The sequence below is a fragment of the Stomoxys calcitrans genome, chromosome 4 (assembly GCF_963082655.1).
Source record: "Stomoxys calcitrans chromosome 4, idStoCalc2.1, whole genome shotgun sequence".
Classification (NCBI taxonomy): Eukaryota; Metazoa; Arthropoda; class Insecta; order Diptera; family Muscidae; genus Stomoxys; species Stomoxys calcitrans.
Window position 1 is genome coordinate 18,703,576 of NC_081555.1, and position 18,576 is coordinate 18,722,151.

The 18,576-nt window shown below is 38.5% G+C and overlaps 2 protein-coding genes across 2 annotated transcripts in view; both read right to left on the minus strand.

The window, feature by feature from the left end:
* The window catches only part of LOC106087095 (inositol-trisphosphate 3-kinase A), an 89,249-nt gene extending 82,054 nt beyond the window's left edge, over window positions 1-7,195 (minus strand). Inside the window, exon 1 of the mRNA XM_059368125.1 lies at window positions 6,833-7,195. Coding sequence (XP_059224108.1) covers window positions 6,833-7,087 — 255 coding nt within the window. The 5' untranslated portion in view covers window positions 7,088-7,195. The remainder of the gene's footprint in view (window positions 1-6,832) is intronic.
* Window positions 7,196-9,123: 1,928 nt separating this feature from the next.
* LOC131997321 (mucin-2-like) overlaps window positions 9,124-18,576 on the minus strand; it is a 148,816-nt gene continuing 139,363 nt past the window's right edge. Inside the window, exon 3 of the mRNA XM_059368119.1 lies at window positions 9,124-9,159. Within this exon, the coding sequence (XP_059224102.1) occupies window positions 9,139-9,159 (21 nt within the window). The 3' untranslated portion in view covers window positions 9,124-9,138. The remainder of the gene's footprint in view (window positions 9,160-18,576) is intronic.

Genomic DNA, 18,576 nt, shown 5'->3' on the forward strand with positions numbered 1-18,576 from the left:
TTCCACAAAAAAAAAATAAAAATAAAAACTAATTGAAAAAATTTATAAAAATAAAAAAATACCAAATTTTTGAAAACAAAAAAAATTATAAAAAAAAATTAAATAAAATTAAAAAAAAAAATTTTTTTATCGGAATAAAACTTAACCAAACTTTGTATAGAATTGTACAAACTCCAACAATAGTACTAAAAAAAATTTTAAAAACAAGAAAAAGCGTGTCAAGTTCGCTGGACCGCATCTTTTTCAAAAATGTAGAAGCTATTGGGTTGCCCAAAAAGTAATTGCGGATTTTTCATATAGACGGCGTTGACAAATTTTTTCACAGCTTGTGACTCTGTAGTTGCATTCTTTCTTCTATCAGTTATCAGCTGTTACTTTTAGCTTGCTTTAGAAAAAAAGTGTGAAAAAAGTCTATTTGATTAAATTTCATTCTAAGTTTTATTAAAAATGCATTTACTTTCTTTTAAAAAATCCGCAATTACTTTTTGGGCAACCAATACATAAACCTATGATTCAATATGGAGTGTATTTGTATCGGAAAATAATTGCGCCCTCTATAGGCTTACGAACCGATTTTGACCATTATCACTTTAATGTGCCCTCTATAGGGTCACGAACCGATTTTGACCATTTTGTCTTCAATGTGCCCTCTATAGGGTCACGAACCAATTTTGACCATTATGCTTCAATGTGCCCTCTATAGGGTCACGAACCGATTTCGACAAAAAAAAAACAGCACATTTCTTGGAAGACAATACAAAATGCCTAGTGCTAAGTTTCAGCCAAATCGGATAAGAATTTCCCCCCTTTTAAAGCTCAAGAATCAGAAGGGGAGATCGGTCGGCCGGACCGAATCTTGTACATATACTCTCTGCCATGGATTGCATTTGGCAGGTGGTTTTGAATGAATTTTTCAAAAATGTAAGAGCTACACAAACCTATGATTCAATATGGAGTGTATTTGTATTGGAAAATAATTGCGCCCTCTATAGGCTTACGAACCGATTTTGACCATTATGTCTTTAATGTGCCCTCTATAGGGTCACGAACCGATTTCGACAAAAAACAGCACATTTGTTGGAAGATAATACCAAACGCCGAGTGCTAAGTTTCAGTTTTTCCATACTCGATTTTGACCACACTTGTTGGAAAACATTACAAAACACCATGTGTAAAGTGTTAACCAAATCAGACAAGAATTACGCCCTCTAGAGGCTCAAGAAGTCGGTTTATATGGCAGCTTTATCAGGTTATCGAACAATTTTGACCTAGATATGGTCACAGTTGTTGGATATCATAACAAAACGCCATGTCAAATATTTCAACCAAATCGGGAGATAAACCTATCTTCTACGAAACCTATATCGAAATATGGACCGATTTGACCCATTAACAATGCCAACCGATCTTCACTATATGCAAGTATAAATGCAAAAATTTCAAGCGTCCAGCTTGACTCCTTCAGACAGACAGATGGACGGACGGACACACGGACGGACGGACACATGGACGGACGGACACATGGACAGACGGACACATGGACGGACGGACACATGGACGGACGGACACATGGACGGACGGACACATGGACGGACGGACACATGGACGGACGGACACATGGACGGACGGACACATGGACGGACGGACACATGGACGGACGGACACATGGACGGACGGACACATGGACGGACGGACACATGGGCGGACGGACACATGGACGGACGGACACATGGACGGACGGACACATGGACGGACGGACACATGGACGGACGGACACATGGACGGATGGGCACATGGACGGACGGACAGATGGACGAACGGATAGTCGGATGCACATGGCTTAATGGATTTAGAATGTCAAGACGATCAAGAATATGCATATACTTATATGTTGGGTCTCAAATCAATACTACGATGAATTTAAAACTGAACGATGAAACTAGAATACCCCCATCCTATGGTGAAGGGTATAAAAAATAGTTTAATTCAACTTTCATACAACATTTTCTAAGAAAAGGCAATTTTGACCAATTTTTACTTATAAAATAGAAATTTGAAAAAATTTTCTGTGGAAAAAAAATTTGAATCTCAAGAAGCCATGATCCAAGATCGGTTTATATGGCAGCTATAGCAGGTTATAGACCGATTTGAACCATACTTAGCACAGTTGTTTGAAGACATAACGAAATACGTCATGCAAAATTTCAGCGCAATCGGATACGAATTGCGTCCTCTAGTGGCTCAAGAATTCAAATGGGAAGATCGGTTTATATGACAGCTATAGCAGGTTATAGACCGATTTGAACCATACTTAACACAGTTGTTGGAAGTCATCATCAAATGAAACATGTCATGCAAAAATTTCAGCGAAATCGGATACGAATTGCGTCCTCTAGTGGCTCAAGAAGTCAATTTGGAATATCGGTTTATATGGCAGTTATATCAGGTTATGGACCGATTTTCACCATACTTAACATAGTTTTTAGAAGTCACAACACACAATTTCAGCCAAAACATATGAGAATTGCGCCCTCTAGTGGCCCAAGAAGTATATTGACTTCTTTCAACAACTGTGCCAAGTGCGGTTCAAATCGGTCCATAAACTGATATAGCTGCCATATGCACCGATCTTGGGTCTTGACTTCTTGAGCCTCTAGAGTGCGCAATTCTTATCCGATTTGAATGAAATTCTGCACGACGTGTTTTGTTATGATATGCAATAACTGTGCCAAGTATGGTTCAAATCGGTTCATAACCTGATATAGCTGCCATATAAACCGATCTTGGGTCTTGACTTCTTAAGTCTCTAGAGTGCGCAATTATTATCCGATTAGAATGAAATTTTGCACGACGTGTTTTGTTATGATATCCAACAATTGTGCCAAGAATGGTTCAAATCGGTCCTTAAACTGATATAGCTGCCATATACACCGATCTTGGGTCTTGACTTCTTGAGCTTCTAGAGTGCGCAATTCTTATCCGATTGGAATGAAATTTTGCACGACGTGTTTTGTTATGATATCCAACAACTGTGCCAAGTATGGTTCAAATTGGTCCATAACCTGATATAGCTGCCATATAAACCGATTTTGGGTCTTGACTTCTTGAGCTTCTAGAGTGCGCAATTCTTATCCGATTGGAATGAAATTTTGCACGACGTGTTTTGTTATGATATCCAACAACTATACCAAGTATGGTTCAAATCGGTCCATAACCTGATATAGCTGCCATATAAACCGATCTTGGGTCTCGTCTTCTTGAGCTTCTAGAGGGCGCAATTCTTATCCGATTTGGCTGAAATTTTGCACGAAGTGTTTTGTTATGATATCCAACAACTGTGCCAAGTATGGTTCAAATCGGTTCATAACCTGATATAGCTGCCATATAAACCGATCTTGGGTCTCGACTTCTTGAGCTTCTAGAGGGTGCAATTCTTATCCGATTGGTGTGAAATTTTGCACGACGTGTTTTGTTATGATATGCAATAACTGTGCCAGGTATGGTTCGAATCGGTCTATAACCTGATATAGCTGCCATATAAACCGATCTTGGGTCTTGGCTTCTTGAGCCTCTAGAGTGCGCAATTCTTATCCGATTGGGATAAAACTTTGCACGACGTGTTTTGTTATGTTATAACTGTGCCAAGTATGGTTCAAATCGGTTCATAACCTGATATAGCTGCCATATAAACCGATCTTGGGTCTTGACTTCTTGAGCCTCTAGAGTGCGCAATTCTTCTCCGATTGGTATGAAATTTTGCACGACGTGTTTTGTTATGATATCCAACAACTGTGCCAAGTATGGTTCAAATCGGTTCATAAACTGATATAGCTGTCATATAAACCGATCTTGGGTCTTGACTTCTTGAGCTTCTAGAGGGCGCAATTCCTATCCGATTGGAATGAAATTTTGCACGACGTGTTTTGTTATAATATCCAATAACTGTGCCAAGTATGGTTCAAATCGGTTCATAACCTGATATAGCTGCCATATAAACCGATCTTGGGTCTTGACTTCTTGAGCCTCTAGAGTGCGCAATTCTTATCCGATTTGGTTGAAAATGTTCATGAAGTATTTTATTCTTACTTTCAACAACTGTGTCAAATAAGGTTCAAATTGGTCCATAACCTCATATAGCTGCCATATAAACCGATCTTGGGTCTTGACTTCTTGAGCCTCTAGAGGTCGCAATTGTTATCCGATTTGCCTGAAATTTTGTACGACGGAACCTCTCATGACCATCAACACATGTGTTTATTATGATCTGAATCGGTGTATAGCCCGATACAGCTCCCATATAAATCGATCTCTCTATTTTACTTCTTGAGCCCCCAAAGGGCGTAATTCTTATTCGAATTGGCTGACATTTTACACAGGTCTCCAACATGCAATTTAATTGTGGTCCAAATCGGACCATATCTTGATATCGCTCTAATAGCAGAGCAAATCTTTTCGTATATCCTTTTTTGCCTAAGAAGAGATGCCGGCAGAAGAACTCGACAAATGCCATCCATGGTGGAGGGTATGTAAGAGTCGGCCCGGCCGGACTTAGCACGCTTTTACTTGTTTATCAAAATGTTCTGCTTTTTTCTACAAGGGTAGGTTACTGGCTCATGGTCTCAACCGTGTGTTTATGATTTGAGAAGTGTGAAAAGATGTTGGTTATGTGGCACATGTTGGCTCACCACCTTTAATGGGTGTTAAAGGCAGCTATTCTAGGTGATGGCATAGAGAGTTCAGCGTTCACTATTGAGATGAAGGAGGAAGCAGCCAGCCTGGCTTGGATTTTGTCAAACTAAAGCCACTCCGACTTGGTAGTCCTCTTTTCCCACTTCACTTTAGAGAAGTAGGGGGAGAAAACGGATATACTGCATCATTGTAAATGGTATTTCATTATCATAAAACAAGTGTTTCAATTTTTTTTTTAAATTTTTTGCTCTTACCTTCATTCTCATTGTGTATGCATAAAACGCCCCCATAGTTGAATAAATCATAAAATCATTTCGATTCATAACATTCCCGTACTTTAACAAGTTTTCGCATAACAATAAAAGCAAGCCACGCATGTGCTCAATTCCTCTGGTGATAGTGCGAGACATTTTGCTGCACTTTGCTACATTGGCCAGAAACAACATTAAAATAATGCGACACCATGTGCATGCAGCTGTTATGTCTTTGTCGCATTGCCTTTAACTTTGCAAAATCGCAATGCGCACTGCACATGGCGCAAGTGTCGCTGAAGCATTTCGCAGATTCAGTGATTAACGATCACCCACTGATAAACATCGCATTTTTGCTTAAAATGTTGAGTGGTCAGCTTGTCGCATGCCTTGATAGCAGTCTAACACATTGGCATTGAGTTAGCATGTCTCACTAGAGGTGGTGGTAGAAGTGGCTTGAGTTAATGGTGAAATTCATTGCAGAAGATTGGAAACGGATATGTGGAGTTTGGTTTGGGGGAGAAAGGCGGGAAAGAAGATTCTCTGGACTAAGAAGATGGAAAAGACCCAATAGGGACAGTAAAAAGCTGTGAGGAGAATCATGAAAAGGCGCCGTCAATAATAAAATCAAGGGAACACCAAGGCTACCATTAGGCTTTAGATATTGGGGGAGAAAGGCGGGAAAGAAGATTCTCTGGACTAGGAAGATATTAAAGACCCAATGGGGACAGGAAAAAGCAGTGAGGAGAATCTTGAAAAGGCGCCGCCAAAAAAATTCAAAGAAACAGAAAGGCTACCATTAGACTTTAAAGGCCAAACAATATAAATCAGAAGGATATCCATAAGAAAGCCTCGCATCTTTGGTCAGGTAAGAGTGGTAGTCCTTTACAGATTCACCTAGACAATTAAAAGCCCATTGTGATGGCGCAGTAGCCTCAGACCAAGGCTTCTGGTGGAAATCGAATCCACGATCCCTGCTCTGGCAATCCGAGCACTGGACCAACTCGGCTAGCCTAAGTTTTGCATCTTACCCATTATAAAGTCTAAGAAGGAAGGGTAGAAGGACTTCCCAGGGAAGAAAGGATATATGGAATACCACCTAAGTTTCGCATCTTACCCATTATAAAGTCTAAGAAGCAAGGGTAGAAGGACTTCCCAGGGAATGAAGGATATATGGAATACCACCTAAGTTTCGCATCATACCCATTATAAAGACTAAGTTTTGCATTTTACCCATTATAAAGTCTAAGAAGCAAGGGTAGAAGGACTACCCAGGGAAGGAAGGATATATGGAATACCACCATTTAAACTTTAGGTGTGCTGATTTCTAGAATGTTTATTAATTTGGATATCAGAGGGGAGATGACAATTTTACCAAAAATTATAAGGCTGATGAATGAATCTCAGACTATTTGAGAATTTAAATCAAATTTAAATCAAATTTGATTTAACTGTTCTTCAAGCTGATTTCATTCTTCTTATTATTATTAGGCCAACAATGCTCTCAGTTACCATATTTGTTTTGAGCTTTTGTCTACAAAACACCACAGCCTCCAACTGTGTGTTCAAATTGGGTCCTTCTTGTAAATCCATAACCACCAACCAACCAAAAAAAAAAAATCGAAAAACCACCATACATGTCGATTTCCTTTCAACTGATCTTTGGCCATAATTGGTTGTAAAATTTATCTCTTTTCCGCGTAATTAGTGAGTAATTAGCCAAATATCTTGTTTAAAGTCAATCAAAATGCCTCTTAACCACAAGGCATTTAGACTTTTCACTCCCCGCCGCACAAAAAAACCCCCTAAAAAACATATGGATTGCCTAGCATTGCTCTAAAGTCAAATACGTGCTGTGTATAATTTTGTGTATGTTTTCTTAGTTGGCTTACCTTTTTCTTGGCTGCCTCAGCGCTTATAACATACAAATCCACAATGCCCAGCAGGCAATCATCACAGCGGCATACATCATCACCCAATACCAGCGACCCCAATGACCCAATACTGCTGGTGGAGTCCAGTGAATCTGTGCGCCGCAAACGTGTACCACCCGGCCCGGTAACTGACTGGGCTGCCGCTTCGATTTTGCGCGCCAACAGTTGCTCCATCAGGCTACGCGGTCGTGATGAGGAGGGAAACAAAGCCATGCTGCTGATGGCTGCTATGCAATGCCGTGAATGGGAAAATCTGCGTTTAATGTTGTTTTTGGATTTGGTTTTTTTTTTGCTTGCAATGATTACTGGCGATTTTCTTGTAATATTTTCAGCACTTGCATTTGCTGCTGGAGTCTGTCGTTTTTTTGGTATATTTTTTTGCTTAGGCGATATTAATGTCTGCCATTAACACCTTTTGATATTTCTCCATTTTGCATTCATTTGTATGAAAACTTTTTTTTTTTAATTATTTGTCGGTATTTCTTTTGCCAAATGGCAAGGATATTTGTTGGAGGTTATTTTTTTGCTTGTTTGTGCTGTCATTAAGAATAAATTGTATTTGGCTATGGTTTTGATGGAAAACAAACATTTATCAAAGAGAAAATAGAGGAAAAAATCTATGGCCACGATTTGAACATTTGATGCTGGTACCTGGCAACATGTTGACAAATGGAATTCGTGAAGGAAATACCAGTGGGTAGGGAAAAATAAAGGCAAGACAATTAGGGTTGCCCAAAAAGTAATTGCGGATTTTTTAAAAGAAAGTAAATGCATTTTTATTAAAACTTAGAATGAACTTTAATCAAATATACTTTTTTTACACTTTTTTTCTAAAGCAAGCTAAAAGTCACAGCTGATAAATGACAGAAGAAAGAATGCAATTACAGAGTCACAAGCTATGAAAAATTATAAAAAAAAATTTTATATGAAAAATCCGCAATTACTTTTTGGGCAACCCAATATTTTACAAAAAAGTTCTCTGCCATAAATCCTTATTCAAATCCCCATCTTAAGAAGATCCTTTAGTTCTTGTGTCTTAAATTTGTTCTTCTTCTGAACAATGCTATGTTTAGATTTATTTCAAGTATGTGTCTTAAGTCTTTCGATTTTCAGAGAGTTTGTAAGTTAATGAGCAAAGGCAAGATTAATGCAAAGACCATGAGGCCATTATCGATACGAAATCATGAATACAATCCTCTCCCACTTTTAAAAATGCCTATCCTTCTTTTCTTGTCACTTAAGTTTGTTTTTGTACTGAAGAATAGTCTCAATTTAAATATAACTTGAGTTTGTTGCTTAAGTCTTTGGATTTTAAGAAAGTTTCCAGATAATGGAAAATGCAAGATAACCAGATACTACCATTTGATACTACTATTTTGATATAAAATTGTTAAGAAAACCCTCTCCCTCCTTTTAAAGCGTATGCTTTTATGTTTATGAAGCCTTTTGTTGTTGTAAACAATAATTTTAATTGAAATAAATCTTAGGTTTGTGTCTTAAGTCTTTTGTTTTGTAAGAACCATTTGGTTTTGTGAGAAATTTTATCGTTATAAAATAGTTAAGAAAACCTTATGCCTCTTTTTAAAGCATATCCTTTTATGTGTCTTAAGCCTTTTGTTGTTCTAAACAATAATTTTAATTGAAATAAATCTTAGGTTTGTGTCTTAAGTCTTTTGATTTTAAAAGACTTTTTTATGAAAAAGTCTTGAAAAAACCCCACTTATGAAAAAACCCCACTTCCTATTTTTAAGCTGTTTCTTCTCTCCTAGTGTTTTAAGATTTTTGTTGCTACCATCAACGGTTTAATTGTTTTTTTTTTTCATCAAAATGGCTTGATTTTCTATCTCAAGTTTGTGTCTTAAGTCTTTAGTTTTTCGGAAGAAGAGAAGAATGACTTAGAATTTAAGGGTAAAGTCAGTTAAAAGAGATATACTTTCGCCAAAGCAATGCAGAGGTTAACATGTCCGCCTTTGAAGCCAAACGCCTGGGTTCGAATCCTGGCAAGAACATTCAAGAAAGTTTCAGTGGTGGATTTTCCCTCCTAATATTGCCAACACTTGTGAGGTACCATGCCATGCATAAAAAAAACATGTAAAAACTTCTCCTCAAAAAGATAACGCACTGCGGCACGCCATGCGGATACGTTTAAAAAAAGGAGGTCCCTAATCGGACAGCACTCATTGATTGTTTATGGGCAAATTTGAATTTACATATTTCCGTATACTATGTTGTTGTCACGCTTGTCTCTTAAGTCTTTTGTTCTGCTAAAAGAAATCGGAACATACCTGCAAATAAAAAAAAAATAAAACAAAAAATAATTTATAAGATATTTTGCAGTAAGGAAGCTTAATTGATGGAAAGCTTAAAATAAAAATATCGACAAGAAATAAATTCATTAAAATATTAGTTTAAAAATATCAAAGAAACAAATAAAAGTTAGAACAAGCAAAAGCTTGCTAAGTTCGGCAAATCTTATATGGGTTGCCCAAAAAGTAATTGCGGATTTTTAAAAAGAAAGTAAATGCATTTTTAATAAAACTTAGAATGAACTTTAATCAAATATACTTTTTTTACACTTTTTTTCTAAAGCAAGCTAAAAGTAACAGGTGATAACTGACAGAAGAAAGAATGCAATTACAGAGACACAAGCTGTGAAAAAATTTGTCAACGCCGACTATATGAAAAATCTGCAATTACTTTTTGGACAACCCAATATATCCTCCACCGTAGATCGCATTTGTCGAGTTCTTTTCCCGGTATCTCTCTTAGGCATAAAAAGAAAAAAAGAAAGTAATTGCTATTCTTCTGGAGCTATATCAAGTTATGGTTGGATTCGGACCATCATTGAATTTCATTTTGGAGACCATAGTATTGGGTTGCCCAAAAAGTAATTGCGGATTTTTCTTATAGTCGGCGTTGAGAAATTTTTTCACAGCTTGTGACTCTGTAATTGCATTCTTTCTTCTGTCAGTTATCAGCTGTTACTTTTAGCTTGCTTTAGAAAAAAAGTGTAAAAAAAGTATATTTGATTAAAGTTCATTCTAAGTTTAATTAAAAATGCATTTACTTTCTTTTAAAAAATCCGAAATTACTTTTTGGGCAATCCAATAGAAGTCATTGTGTAAAATTTTAGCCAAATTGCACCCTTTAAGGAATCAAGAAATAAAATAGGGAGATCGGTTTATAGGGCAGCTGTACCAGGCTACAGACTGATTCAGACCATATTTGACGCATATGTCAAAGGTTACGATAAAAGTCATTGTACAAAATTTCATCCAAATCGGATAATAATTACGCCCTCTAGAGGCCCAAGAAGTCAAGATCCCAGATCGGTTTATATGGCAGCTATTTCAGGCTATGGTCTGATTTTGAACCATATTTGACTCAGTTATTGGAAGTCATAACAAAACACGTCATGCAAAATTTCAGCCAAATCGGTTAAGGATTGCTTCCAGACAGACGGACATAGCTAAATCGAATTAGGAATTGATTCTAAGCCGGTAGGTAAACTTATCAATGGGTCTAGTACTTCTCCTTTTTAGCGTTGCAAACAAATACACAAAAGTATAATACCCTGTACCACAGTGGTGGTGTAGGGTATAAAAATCGTCAAGCCATAAAGTGATTAAAAGCAAAAATCATCAAAATGACATAAAATCGTAACTTCTGGCGGCACTGTCCAGAAACATAGACACAAGTTTGTGTATTTGCTCCTATCTAAATATTGGGTTGCCCAAAAAGTAAGTGCGGATTTTTCATATAGTCGGCGTTGACAAATTTTTTCACAGCTTGTGACTCTGTAATTGCATTCTTTCTTCTGTCAGTTATCAGCTGTTACTTTTAGCTTGCTTTAGAAAAAAAGTGTAAGAAAAGTGTATTTGATTAAAGTTCATTCTAAGTTTTATTAAAAATGCATTTACTTTCTTTTAAAAAATCCGCAATTACTTTTTGGGCAACCCAATATTTACACCGATTTGGCCATTTACATTATTTATCAGTTACCCTGTTTGTCTGTCTTCTCTTCTGTCTGTCTGTCCGTCTGTCTGTTCGTCAGCCAGTTCATCGGTCTGTCCTCCTGACTGCCGGTTTGTCTGTACGTCCTCCTGACTGTCGGTTTGTCTGTTCGTCCCCCTGTCTGTCTGTTCGTCAGCCTGTCCATTGGTCTACTCCTGTATGTCTCTTTTCTGTCTGCTTGTTACCATGTTTATCTGTCCGTCCACCTGTCAATCTGTTCTTTAAATATGTCTGCCTGCTTCTCTACTTTCCGTATGTCTGTCACCCTGTTTGTATTCTATCTGTCCGTCTGTCTGTCCATCTGTCTGTTCGTCTATATGTCCGTCTGGACATATAGTCGGTCTGTCCTCCTGTCTGACTGTTTGTTTCTTTTTCCGTCTGGTAGTTACCCTGTTTGTCTGTCTTTCCATCTGTCTGTTTCTTTTTCCGGCTGTCTGTTACCCTGTTTGTCTGTCTTTCCACCTGTCTGTTCTTTTTCCGGCTGCCTGTTACCCAGTTTGTCTGTCCGTACACCTGTTAATCTGTCTTTTAAGTATGTCTGCCTGCTTCTCTCCTTTATCCGTCTGTCTTTTACCCTGTTTGTCTGTCTGTCTGTTCGTCAGCCTGTCTATGGGTCTGTTCTCCTGTCTATCTCTTTATCCGTCTGCCTGTTACCCTGTTTGTCTGTCCATCAACCTGTCAATCGGTCTGCCTGCCTTTTTCTTTTTTTTTTTTGTTGTTTATCTGTCTCTCTGCGCTTCTGCCTCTCTGTCCTTATGTCCGTCCGTCTGTCTGTTCGTCAACCTGTCCATCGGTCTGCCCTCCTGTCTGTCTCTTGTTCCGTCTACCTGTTACCCTGTTTGTGTGTCCGTAGACCTGTCAATCAATCCTCTAAGTATGTATGCCTGCTTCGCTCTTTTTCCGTCTGTCTGTTACCCTGTTTGTCCGTATGTCTCTCCGTCTGTCTATCGGTCTAAACCGTAGGTCTGCCTGTCCGGTCTTCGATCTGTCTGTCTGACTGTTCTTCGATCTATCTGTCTGACTGTTCTTCGGTCTGTCTGTCCGTCGGTCTGTCCTCCTGTCGGCTTGTTTGTCTCTTTTTCCGTCTGTCTGTTACACTGTTTGTCTGTTCTTCTATCTGTCTGTCCGTCTGTCTGTCTATCCGACTTTTTGCTACAGTGTTTGTCTGTCCATCCATATGTACAGGGTGGCTGATGAATATTGCTACAATGATGAATATTGCTACATTTTTTTTTCGGTGTATGGAATACATTTTTCTTTTATTCATGTTAAATTAAATTATTAAATTAATTATTAAATTATTATTAATTAAATTAATTAATTAATTAATTAAATTAATTATTAAATTATTATTATTAAATAGAAAAAAAGTTATTACATTTTTTTTTGGTAGCGGCTTTCATCAGCCACCCTGTATGTTAAATTTATAATCAATGTGCCATACAGATTTCCTATCCAAGAATACTTAGTTGTAATCTTGGAAAGGAAACTGAATTGGAAGTGTCACATTCAGGGGCGTACTGAGAAGGCTAACAGATATGCACTGGACACTATGTAGACGGGCCGTAGGGTCGAAATGGGGCCTGCATCCGAGTATAGTCCACTGGCTCTACAGAAGCGTGATAAGACCAGTACTTACTTACACCTCAGTAGTTTGGTGGACTGCTATGGAGAAAAAGTGCAACATAAGGACCATACAACAGGTTCAGAGAGAGATGTTGTCTTGGTATAGGCGGAGCGATGAGGACCACTCCCACTAGATATCCGACACATTGATATGCAGATAAAGTGTAAGGCAACCACTGCAGCTATGTGACTTAAGGCGATGGGAGAATGGATAGAGGATAGAAGCAGCTCATACCATCGCGGTATAATCGAGGCGACGATAGGAAACCTAGAAGGAAGGGAAGAGGTTTCCCATCGGATACCTGAGATGAACCTTGAAGTCGAGTGCGAGACACTGCTGCCATCGGCACACTCTTGGAACCCTAGTATTGCCATCTGGAAGATCATGTTACACGGAGGGATCAAAGCATAGTGGGCCTGAGGGTCCTCATTGACTTATCTCAGAATCCAGGGACTGAGATCAGTTTTAAACTGCCTGACCATAACACAGTCCTGCGAGCGGAGATCCGGGCGTTCACGGAATGTGTGAGGTGGTGTGGTGTTAACGCGAGGACGTCGAGTATGAACATCTTTACGGACAGTAAACTGGCCATAAGGGCAATAACAACCAGGACGGTAAGATCACGAACATTGTCGGAATATAAGAAGGAGATTAACGCCGTCTCTGAGAATGGCACGATCCGCATCGTTTGGGTGCCGGGCCATAGCGGTGTAACTGGGAATGAGAAAGTAGACGATTTGGTAGTGAAGGCCAGATAACTGCTGTCAATAAACTCGGTTAACCCGAAGCCTTTTGGGTCGACGCAGTCCCAGTTAAGGGAATGGGCGTTGAATGCGCATGTTATCCTGTGGAACAGCGAAACAGTCGGTAGGACGGCGAAAATCCTATGGGGATATTCAGATCGCGAGATGATGAGGCTATTACAAAAAGGAAGTAAGAAGGAGATCAGTATAGCTATTGGTATCTTAACGGGATACACAGGACTACGAGCTCACTTATCTAAAATCGGTGCGGCAAGTGCTAGCATGTGTAGGGCATGCGGGGAAGATGATGAGACATTGGAGTATTTCCTATGCCATTGTCTGGCCAAAAGACACCGGCACTTAGATGAGGACATAATACCAGACATGAACCAACTTAGGGGAGTGGCATGCATGTTTAGGGCATGCGGGGAAGATGATGAGACTTTGGAGCATTTTCTATGTCATTGACCTAACAGCTAACATACAGATGGCAACATACAGATGGCAACCAACATACAGATGGCAATCTTTACAAATAATCTTTCAATATGTTCAGATTAAGATATAGCGTTTATATATCATTATAGCCAAAATTACACTCAAGTTATAGGTATAGTGTATTAAACAGCCGACACCTTCCGACTTTGGTCTTTCTTTGCTTGCTTTTACTTGTTGCTGGCCCATTGTGTATGTGCGCTGAAACTCCACCAACATCCATGGTTATGTTTCCTACCACTTTATTTATCATCTTTCACTTATCATTCCATACAGGCTGTTGAACAATTTGAAAAAAATTATGTATTGCAACAGCAAACAAAGGAGACAAAGCGACATTTATGAGTTTATAAGTTACAGGCCATTTAGGCATTTATGGTTACACATATGTTTTAGCTGGCTGCAGACAAATCAGATAGATAGACGACGCCACAGTTAAAGTCTCGCTGCAGGGGGAAATAGAGGCTTTGTGAAATGCCTGGCAAAGACAACAATAATTAACTAAAACACTGCGCTTTAGTGGGTCTACGAAAACAAGGCAATTGCCACATTTTTGTGTTAAAGTTTCTGTTAGCAAACTCCTTTTTTTTTCAGCTGCATGGTATGGTATGGGTGATTTGGTGTTTTCATTTTTCTTTTTCTTCTTTTTTTTTGAGATGGCGGCAGCTCTAAAGATAAATATTTATGCCAGAAGACATTTTAATTAATTTTTCATTTAAAAAGTTAAAAAACAATAAAGCCATACATAGTATGGGCGATTTGGCATAGAGGGAGATATGACTGCATTGAGTAGTCATTTGTATGGCATGGTCTGCCCACCAACTAGCAAAGCTAACAATTTAATTAATTGTTATTGTTATGGAGCAAGAAATATTGAGAGGAAATCATGTGTGCAAGAAGAAGTGTCGGTGGTTGGGTTTACTTGGAAATGAAAAAAAAAACAAAAAAATATTTAAAAAAAAAAAAATATTTCAAAAAAAAACCCAGAGAGGCGTTATTAAGATGTTGTGGCTTGGTAAGAAAAATTTCAAATTTTCTTTAAAAAAATGGATAAAAACTTCATATCTCCCCTCATAGCAGCAACGAAATGAAGTTTTTTTTGAAATCAAAAGACTTAAGACACAAACACGAAGTTAGTAGGACAGATATAAAGGATAAATGGCATTTAGAAAATTTTTGAAACATTTACTGCAAACAAAAAAAGTCTTAGGACACAAACACTAGGCTCCTAAAGCAGAAATCAAGGATAATTTTTTTAGGATATATAAAAAAAACAAAAAAAAAATCTAAAGACTTAGAAAACGAACACGCCTGTAAGAAGGCGTTAAGTTCGGCAGGGCCGAACTTTGGATACCATCTCCTCGGGTATATATATGTAAACCACCATTTGTTATAATCCGGTGAAAAAGGCATAATTGGTTCGATTTGGACCAAATTCGATAAGGATACTGAGAGGTCTAACAAGTCATTGTTCAATTTTTTTAGAACACAATATTGGTCTTATTGGTAGCCATATACAATTTAAGACCGATCTGAAGGATATACGACACGGATGTCGAAAAATCTGTCAAATTTTAGCGATATCGGATTATAAATGGGCCTTTTATGGGGCTACAGAACTTACCGCCCGAAATTTCAGCGAAATTGGACAATAAATGCCACTTTTATGGGCCCAAAACTTTAAATCAAGAAATCGGTCTATATGGCAGCTATATCCGAATCTGAACCGATCTGGGCCAAATTGACGAAGGATGGCGAGGGGCCTTACACAACTCACTGCACCAAATTTCAGCAAAATCGGATAATAAATGTGGCTTTTATGGACCTAAGACCCTAAATCGGCGGATCGGTCTATATGGCAACTATATCCAAATCTGGGCCAAATTGACGAAGCATGTCGAAGGGCCTAACATAACTCACTGTACCAAATTTCAGCAAAATCGGATAATAAATGTGGTTTTTATTGGCCCAAGACCCTTAATCGGCGGATCGGTCTATATGGCAGCTATATCCAAATCTAAACCGATCTAGTTAAAATTGACGAAGGATGGCGAGGGGCCTAACACAACTCACTGTCCAGAATTTCAGCAAAATCGGATAATAAATGTGGCTTTTATGGGCCTAAGACCCTAAATCGGCGGTTCGGTCTATATGGCAACTATATCCATATCTGGACCGATCTGGGCAAAATTGACGAAGGATGTCGAAGGGCCTAACACAACTCACTGTCACAAATTTCAGCAAAATCGGATAATAAATGTGGCTTTTAAGGTCCTAAGACCCTAAATCGGCGGATCGGTCTATATGGCAGCTATATCCAAATCTGAACCGATCTGGGCCAAATTTAGGAAGGATGTCGACTGGAATAACACAACTCACTGTCCCAAGTTTCAGCAAAATCGAACAATAAATGTCCCTTTAATGGACCCGAGATCTTAAATCGATAGGTCCATCTATATGGCAGCTATATCCAAATCTGAACCGATCTGAGTCAAATTTAAGAAGGATGTCGACTGGCCTAACACCACTCACTGCACCAAATTTTTGCGAAATCGGACAATAAATGCGCCTTTTATGGGCCCAAGACCCTAAATCGGAGGATCGGTCTATATGGCAACTATATCCAAATCTGGACCAATCTGAGCCAAATTGACGAAGGATGTCGAAGGGCATAACACAACTCACTGTCCCAAATTTCAGCAAAATCGGATAATAAATGTGGCTTTTATGGACCTAAGACCCTAAATCGGCGGATCGGTCTATATGGCAACTATATCCAAATCTGGGCCAAATTGACGAAGCATGTCGAAGGGCCTAACATAACTCACTGTACCAAATTTCAGCAAAATCGGATAATAAATGTGGTTTTTATTGGCCCAAGACCCTTAATCGGCGGATCGGTCTATATGGCAGCTATATCCAAATCTAAACCGATCTGGGCCAAATTGACGAAGGATGTCGAAGGGCCTAACACCACTCACTGCACCAAATTTCAGCAAAATCGGATAATAAATGTGGCTTTTATGGGCCCAAAACCCTAAATCGGAGGATCGGTCTATATGGCAACTATATCCAAATCTGGACCAATCTGAGCCAAATTGACGAAGGATGTCGAAGGGCCTAACACAACTCACTGTCCCAAATTTCAGCAAAATCGGATAATAAATGTGGCTTTTATTGGCCTAAGACCCTAAATCGATAAGTAGGTCTATATGGCAGCTACATCCAAATCTGAACCGATCGGGGCCAAATTGACGAAGGTTGTCGAAAGACCTAACATAACTCACTGTACCAAATTTCAGCAAAATCGGATAATAAATGTGGCTTTTATGACGAAGGATGTCGAAGGGCCTAACATAACTCACTGTACCAAATTTCAGCAAAATCGGATAATAAATGTGGCTTTTATTGGTCCAAAATCCTAAATCGGCGGATCGGTCTATATGGCAGCTATATCCAAATCTGGACCGATCTGGGCCAAATTGACGAAGGATGTCGAAGGGCCTAACACAACTCACTGTACCAAATTTCAGCAAAATTGGATAATAAATGTGGTTTTTATTGGCCTTGGACCCTTAATCGGCGGATCGGTCTATATGGGTGCTATATCAAGATATAGTTCGATATAGCCCATCTTCGAACTTAACCTGCTTATGGACAAAAAAAGAATCTGTGCAAAGTTTCAGCTCAATATCTCTATTTTTAAAGACTGTAGCGTGATTTCAACATACAGATGGACAAACGGACGGACATGGCTAGATGGTCTTGGATTCTTACGCCGATCAAGAACATATATACTATATAGGGAGGGAAATGGACATTTCGATGTGTTGCAAACGGAATGACAAAATGAATATACCCCCTTCCTACCGGTGGTTGGTAGAGCACTTAAGAAATAACGATTCTAATGAAATTTTTGTACTTAAACATCTGTTAAAGTAAAAAGACTAAGGACACGAACACCAGGTGCGTAAAGCAAACAAAAAAACAAAAAAACATCCGTTTTTAGGATATTTGTGTATTGAAAATTTTCTAAAAATCTAAAGACTTAGGACACAAACTCTGTATTCCTAGAGCAGAAGTTAAGGTACGAAATTTTTTAGGACTTTGTAATCTTGAAATTAAAAAAACTTAAAACACTTAGGCTGTGTTTGGTGAGCAAACATAAAAAAATTAGAATTTCTTAGAACATGGAAAATTTTCCTGAAATCAAAAGACTTAGGACACATAGGAGGCCCTTTTTTTTATTTAATTTTCTGCAAAAACATCAACTCATAAATATTTAATTAACCTTGTCAGAGAAGAATTTTTCAAAATAAAAATGCATGTTCGTGTCTTAAGTCTTTTGATTTAAACACTCCTCCATGAAATTTTTAATTTTATGCATATTTCTTGTAATTAGCCTTGTTGTCGTCCAGACCAAATGGAAATTGCTGATAGTCTAGACAATTTATGGTCTAGCAGTACAATAACTGGTAAAAGCCATCATAAGACTACATACAACAGATAGCCACCTATGATGAATATGGTAAAATGCAGTACGTGCAAGAAGGCTAATGATGACAATCTTATTGCCTTACCTTATATTGCATACATTAAAACGATTACCATCACTAAACATACCAAACCATGGCATAATGATGACGATGATGATGATCATTAGAGCTTCAGCAACACCCTCTTGTGGCGGCATGACTTTCCCATTAGCCATGGGGGTACAGGGCAGTAAAACTTTAGAAAAAAAAACCCCAAGCAGCAGCTCTATCACGTGGTGCCATATAAAACATAATTAATTGCCGCTCATATTGTATAAGTCTGTCATC